General features: G+C 50.3%; 1 protein-coding gene across 1 annotated transcript in view; it reads right to left on the reverse strand.

Moving 5' to 3' along the window:
- NFX1 (nuclear transcription factor, X-box binding 1) overlaps window positions 1-4,805 on the reverse strand; it is a 133,948-nt gene extending 129,143 nt beyond the window's left edge. The window contains exon 1 of the mRNA XM_069730566.1: window positions 4,662-4,805. Within this exon, the coding sequence (XP_069586667.1) occupies window positions 4,662-4,683 (22 nt within the window). The 5' untranslated portion in view covers window positions 4,684-4,805. The remainder of the gene's footprint in view (window positions 1-4,661) is intronic.
- Window positions 4,806-7,652: the final 2,847 nt, after the last annotated feature.

A 7,652-nucleotide genomic window follows, 5' to 3' on the forward strand; every position in this document is an offset into this window, starting at 1 on the left:
TATACAGTATTCTGATGGCAGGTGGGCTGTCTGTGGGGTCTGTACACAGGTTATACAGTATTCTGATGGCAGGCAGGGTGACAGTGGGGTCTGTACACAGGTTATACAGTATTCTGATGGCAGGTGGGCTGTCTGTGGGGTCTGTACACAGGTTATACAGTATTCTGATGGCAGGCAAGGTGGCAGTGGGGTCTGTACACAGGTTATACAGTATTCTGATGGCAGGTGGGCTGTCTGTGGGGTCTGTATACAGGTTATACAGTATTCTGATGGCAGGCAGGGTGGCAGTGGGGTCTGTACACAGGTTATACAGTATTCTGATGGCAGGCAGGGTGGCAGTGGGGTCTGTACACAGGTTATACAGTATTCTGATGGCAGGCAGGGTGGCAGTGGGGTCTGTACACAGGTTATACAGTATTCTGATGGCAGGTGGGCTGTCTGTGGGGTCTGTACACAGGTTATACAGTATTCTGATGGCAGGCAGGGTAGCAGTGGGGTCTGTACACAGGTTATACAGTATTCTGATGGCAGGTGGGCTGTCTGTGGGGTCTGTACACAGGTTATACAGTATTCTGATGGCAGGCAGGGTGGCAGTGGGGTCTGTACACAGGTTATACAGTATTCTGATGGCAGGTGGGCTGTCTGTGGGGTCTGTATACAGGTTATACAGTATTCTGATGGCAGGCAGGGTAGCAGTGGGGTCTGTACACAGGTTATACAGTATTCTGATGGCAGGTGGGCTGTCTGTGGGGTCTGTATACAGGTTATACAGTATTCTGATGGCAGGCAGGGTGGCAGTGGGGTCTGTACACAGGTTATACAGTATTCTGATGGCAGGCAGGGTGGCAGTGGGGTCTGTACACAGGTTATATAGTATTCTGATGGCAGGCAAGGTGGCAGTGGGGTCTACACAGGTTATACAGTATTCTGATGGCAGGCAAGGTGGCAGTGGGGTCTGTACACAGGTTATACAGTATTCTGATGGCAGGCAAGGTGGCAGTGGGGTCTACACAGGTTATACAGTATTCTGATGGCAGGCAGGGTGGCAGTGGGGTCTGTACACAGGTTATACAGTATTCTGATGGCAGGCAGGGTGGCAGTGGGGTCTGTACACAGGTTATACAGTATTCTGATGGCAGGCAGGGTGGCAGTGGGGTCTGTACACAGGTTATACAGTATTCTGATGGCAGGCAGGGTGGCAGTGGGGTCTACACAGGTTATACAGTATTCTGATGGCAGGCAGGGTGGCAGTGGGGTCTACACAGGTTATACAGTATTCTGATGGCAGGCAGGGTGGCAGTGGGGTCTGTACACAGGTTATACAGTATTCTGATGGCAGGCAGGGTGGCAGTGGGGTCTGTACACAGGTTATACAGTATTCTGATGGCAGGCAGGGTGGCAGTGGGGTCTACACAGGTTATACAGTATTCTGATGGCAGGCAGGGTGGCAGTGGGGTCTACACAGGTTATACAGTATTCTGATGGCAGGCAAGGTGGCAGTGGGGTCTGTACACAGGTTATACAGTATTCTGATGGCAGGCAGGGTGGCAGTGGGGTCTACACAGGTTATACAGTATTCTGATGGCAGGTGGGCTGTCTGTGGGGTCTGTATACAGGTTATACAGTATTCTGATGGCAGGCAGGGTGGCAGTGGGGTCTGTACACAGGTTATACAGTATTCTGATGGCAGGCAGGGTGGCAGTGGGGTCTGTACACAGGTTATACAGTATTCTGATGGCAGGCAGGGTGGCAGTGGGGTCTGTACACAGGTTATACAGTATTCTGATGGCAGGCAGGGTGGCAGTGGGGTCTACACAGGTTATACAGTATTCTGATGGCAGGCAGGGTGGCAGTGGGGTCTACACAGGTTATACAGTATTCTGATGGCAGGCAAGGTGGCAGTGGGGTCTGTACACAGGTTATACAGTATTCTGATGGCAGGCAGGGTGGCAGTGGGGTCTACACAGGTTATACAGTATTCTGATGGCAGGTGGGCTGTCTGTGGGGTCTGTATACAGGTTATACAGTATTCTGATGGCAGGCAGGGTGGCAGTGGGGTCTGTACACAGGTTATACAGTATTCTGATGGCAGGTGGGCTGTCTGTGGGGTCTGTACACAGGTTATACAGTATTCTGATGGCAGGCAAGGTGGCAGTGGGGTCTGTACACAGGTTATACAGTATTCTGATGGCAGGTGGGCTGTCTGTGGGGTCTGTATACAGGTTATACAGTATTCTGATGGCAGGTGGGCTGTCTGTGGGGTCTACACAGGTTATACAGTATTCTGATGGCAGGCAAGGTGGCAGTGGGGTCTACACAGGTTATACAGTATTCTGATGGCAGGCAGGGTGGCAGTGGGGTCTGTACACAGGTTATACAGTATTCTGATGGCAGGCAGGGTGGCAGTGGGGTCTACACAGGTTATACAGTATTCTGATGGCAGGCAGGGTGGCAGTGGGGTCTACACAGGTTATACAGTATTCTGATGGCAGGCAAGGTGGCAGTGGGGTCTGTACACAGGTTATACAGTATTCTGATGGCAGGCAGGGTGGCAGTGGGGTCTGTACACAGGTTATACAGTATTCTGATGGCAGGTGGGCTGTCTGTGGGGTCTGTACACAGGTTATACAGTATTCTGATGGCAGGCAAGGTGGCAGTGGGGTCTGTACACAGGTTATACAGTATTCTGATGGCAGGTGGGCTGTCTGTGGGGTCTGTATACAGGTTATACAGTATTCTGATGGCAGGCAGGGTGGCAGTGGGGTCTGTACACAGGTTATACAGTATTCTGATGGCAGGTGGGCTGTCTGTGGGGTCTGTACACAGGTTATACAGTATTCTGATGGCAGGCAAGGTGGCAGTGGGGTCTGTACACAGGTTATACAGTATTCTGATGGCAGGTGGGCTGTCTGTGGGGTCTGTATACAGGTTATACAGTATTCTGATGGCAGGTGGGCTGTCTGTGGGGTCTACACAGGTTATACAGTATTCTGATGGCAGGCAAGGTGGCAGTGGGGTCTACACAGGTTATACAGTATTCTGATGGCAGGCAGGGTGGCAGTGGGGTCTGTACACAGGTTATACAGTATTCTGATGGCAGGCAGGGTGGCAGTGGGGTCTACACAGGTTATACAGTATTCTGATGGCAGGCAGGGTGGCAGTGGGGTCTACACAGGTTATACAGTATTCTGATGGCAGGCAAGGTGGCAGTGGGGTCTGTACACAGGTTATACAGTATTCTGATGGCAGGCAGGGTGGCAGTGGGGTCTGTACACAGGTTATACAGTATTCTGATGGCAGGTGGGCTGTCTGTGGGGTCTGTACACAGGTTATACAGTATTCTGATGGCAGGCAAGGTGGCAGTGGGGTCTGTACACAGGTTATACAGTATTCTGATGGCAGGTGGGCTGTCTGTGGGGTCTGTATACAGGTTATACAGTATTCTGATGGCAGGCAGGGTGGCAGTGGGGTCTGTACACAGGTTATACAGTATTCTGATGGCAGGTGGGCTGTCTGTGGGGTCTGTACACAGGTTATACAGTATTCTGATGGCAGGCAAGGTGGCAGTGGGGTCTGTACACAGGTTATACAGTATTCTGATGGCAGGTGGGCTGTCTGTGGGGTCTGTACACAGGTTATACAGTATTCTGATGGCAGGCAGGGTGGCAGTGGGGTCTGTACACAGGTTATACAGTATTCTGATGGCAGGTGGGCTGTCTGTGGGGTCTGTATACAGGTTATACAGTATTCTAATGGCAGGCAGGGTAGCAGTGGGGTCTGTGCCCAGGTTATACAGTATTCTGATGGCAGGCAGGGTGGCAGTGGGGTCTGTACACAGGTTATACAGTATTCTGATGGCAGGCAAGGTGGCAGTGGGGTCTGTACACAGGTTATACAGTATTCTGATGGCAGGCAGGGTGGCAGTGGGGTCTGTACACAGGTTATACAGTATTCTGATGGCAGGTGGGCTGTCTGTGGGGTCTGTATACAGGTTATACAGTATTCTGATGGCAGGCAGGGTGGCAGTGGGGTCTGTACACAGGTTATACAGTATTCTGATGGCAGGTGGGCTGTCTGTGGGGTCTGTATACAGGTTATACAGTATTCTGATGGCAGGCAGGGTGACAGTGGGGTCTGTACACAGGTTATACAGTATTCTGATGGCAGGTGGGCTGTCTGTGGGGTCTGTACACAGGTTATACAGTATTCTAATGGCAGGCAGGGTGACAGTGGGGTCTGTACACAGGTTATACAGTATTCTGATGGCAGGTGGGCTGTCTGTGGGGTCTGTACACAGGTTATACAGTATTCTAATGGCAGGCAGGGTAGCAGTGGGGTCTGTACACAGGTTATACAGTATTCTGATGGCAGGGTAGCAGTGGGGTCTGTACACAGGTTATACAGTATTCTGATGGCAGGGTGGCAGTGGGGTCTGTGCCCAGCAGAGGTGGTATCACAGGGCGCCGTCCTACAGGTCGTGGTCACCTGGTCCTCAGCACAGAGGTGACAGTGCAGGGTGTCTGCAGCCCACCACACTATCACCCCCCGTGTTCTCCGGTGCACACCCGTCCACGACTCCTGCACCACAGCTGACATCTGCTCCACACACACAGTCCGCATGTCACATTCTCCCGAACTCATTACCGGAAAGTGAACACTACCTGAGGGCTGCGCCTCCGCCATTCCAGCCACGCAACCGGCGGCCAGATCACGTGACGCTTTGTCCCCGGTGATTCTCCCGACCCGATGCTCCACCGACACGGATCCGTGATCCTGCCGACGTCACATGTTACCAGCCACCGCGCAAGCTCCGATAGGCTACGCCCCTTGGCATCGACCGTGTCTGTTATTTCTTTTTTTTTTTTTCAATCAACTTTATTTTGATACCGGGCAGTTTCATGAACACGCCTCACTTGCGCATGCCAACTACCTAGTACCTACATGTCGGTGTGCCTGGGTAGCTGGCCGCCGTGTGTGTGAGGGGATTGCGCGGCCCCGCCGCCATGCTGAGCGGCAATACTGCTCTTTCCCCCACCCTGATGAACGCTAGGTCCTCGGCTGCTGTCTGTGGGGGTCTCTGGCTGTGGAGAGCTGGGACCCCACGGACACGGAGCCTGGTCTCTTCCCAGGGCTGTGACATGTTATGAATGGCGCTGTTATTCCGGAGCGGACGTTCTTCAGGGAGAATAGATGTGATCAGTTTATATTGGACTTATGGCAGGTGGGGTCAATAAATAATGCAACTCTGGCGTTTTCATTTCAAATGTGTATTTTTTTCCCCTTTTTAGTTCCTTTATTTTCAAAGGGGCGGACAGAGGCCATTTGTTTAATTTTTAAAACCTTATTTTTTTACTTAATTTCTTAGTTTCCTTAGGGTACTTTATCATGCAATCATCCAGACGCTTATACTACTGTATACACTGTGCTGCAGTATATAGTGTAAATCCCATCTATGAAGCTCAGCATATGGCTTTATGGTCATGTGACACAAGCACTAGTTATCCAAATGAGACCATGCGCTAGAAAAACCACTGAAAGCCAAGCGCAGAGCACGTATAGAGAAATATATATCAAGAGGCATAATAGGCCTAAACTGAGTGTGGCATCCACCCCGATGCACGTTTCAGTATATACCTTCATGTGGGAAGTGAAGCTAGACTGTCTTGTCCAATCTCACAAGAGAGCCACTGCTGGGTATGATAAGAAAGTATTAAGTTACCGTCACACTCAGCGACGCTGCAGCGATATAGACAACGAGCCGATCGCTGCAGCGTCGCTGTTTAGGTCGCTGTAGAGACGTCAAACACAGCAACACCAGAACGATGCAGGAGTGATCCAGTGACGTAACGGCGACTCACTTATCGTTCTCGCTGGTTGTTAGCTCCATGTAAAACATTGCTGGCATCGTTGCTTTTGATGTCAAACATGACGATACACGCCGACCTGGCAACGAAATAAAGATCTGGACTTGTAGCTCCGACCAGCGATGGCACAGCGGGATCCAGATCGCTGCTGCGTGTCAAACTCAACGAGATCGCCATCCAAGACGCTGCAACGTCACGGATTGTTGTCGTTCTCGTTGCAAAGTTGCTGAGTGTGACGGTACCTTTAGACTGCATGAGGCATAGCAGTTTGCTCATAATCAGTGTGTGTAACTGCACTGCAGATTGGAGAGTGCACATGTTGACCAATATTGCCATCAATGGTCATTTTGGCATTGGAAGTGGACAAAGGAGCAATAGAAGAAGGTAGCTTCATCTGTGGACTCACAATTTCTTGTTCATCAAGTGGGCAGCTACCAATGATACATGTGTGACATTTATACTGAAAAAGATGGAAAGGTGGCAACAGGATGTATTTGGTAAAAGGCAAAATGATGCTCAGGGCAATTTTCTTCAAAATCATTGATCCTTGCTTTTGTGTATTTTGACACATACCACCAACCTAAACATTGTTGCTGGTGTACCTTATAATTCACGTTTCCGAGTTTTTCCACCATCTCATTCGGGCCTTTCCACTCTGCCAAGAATTTGCTCTCCATCGTAGGATAAGGCTTCTTGTATGGTTTTCCGGATGGGGCATCATTACCTGGAGACGGAGAGGAGACCGCTAGCCTTACAGGAACCACTTCTGTGAGGAGCTCCATTTGCAGTGTTACCGCCTCCTGCTGCTGTCGCTGCTGAAGCAGTTTTTGAAGCTGCTGTGCAAAGTCAAACAGCTTATTCATCTCCTGTTGCGCTAAATTCTGTTGTTGACTGGCGAGTTGGTGTTGCTGCTGTACCCTGGATGAGTTGTTTCACAAGCTCCTCCATGCTGCCGGATTTATCGCTCTGAATGGCGGATTTCACACAAGCAGTTGTCCTTCGCCTCTATGAATGTTCCTGGAACACTGCCCGCATTCTCCACCACATGTGCGGGGTTGACACGCTTAACTGCTGCTTCAGGTAGACACAGGAACACTTTGATAGCAAAATACCTGCTGGTTTATTAAAGTCAGCATAGACCAAGGCTTGGTTCAGGAAAACAAAACCAGAGCCTTCCTGGCTTAACGGAAAACAAAGCAAAGTGCAACAGAGTCCTTTTCCACCTGCAGACACCTGGCAATGTCCCCTGCTTCCCCTGGAGCCACGTAGGAGTGTTTCCTCTCCCAACACACCACACAGACTGTCTCTCATGTCCAAGTATTTAACCAGGACCATGTGATCACATGATCGTGACATCACCGCAGGTCCTGCTAGTACACATGCAGTGTTGGCTCTCGCAAGAGGGGATATGGTGAGCACCCTCCCACTGACTCTATGGGTGCTCACATAAAACCAGCCCATTGTAACTTTAACATTACCCGCTCAGCACTTATCGTGCTGGAGGCAAAAACAATCTGTTTGTACATCACTGACTGTAGTATATGCAGTGACACGTATCTCCCTTCATACACTGTGCCAGTGACTCTGTCAATACTGTATGGAGGACTATACTGTCCGAAGGACATTTTTAATTAAGTGGACACTTCAAAAGCATTATTGTTTCACTCAGAGTAGTATGACCGTCAAAGGTGCACAGGGGGCATTATCAGTTTATGGACACTGTTTTCTAGGGCACTGGCACAGGGTATTAACCCCTTAACGACCGCCGATACGCCTTTTAACGGCGGC

This window comes from Ranitomeya imitator, chromosome 6 (assembly GCF_032444005.1).
Source record: "Ranitomeya imitator isolate aRanImi1 chromosome 6, aRanImi1.pri, whole genome shotgun sequence".
NCBI lineage: Eukaryota > Metazoa > Chordata > Amphibia > Anura > Dendrobatidae > Ranitomeya > Ranitomeya imitator.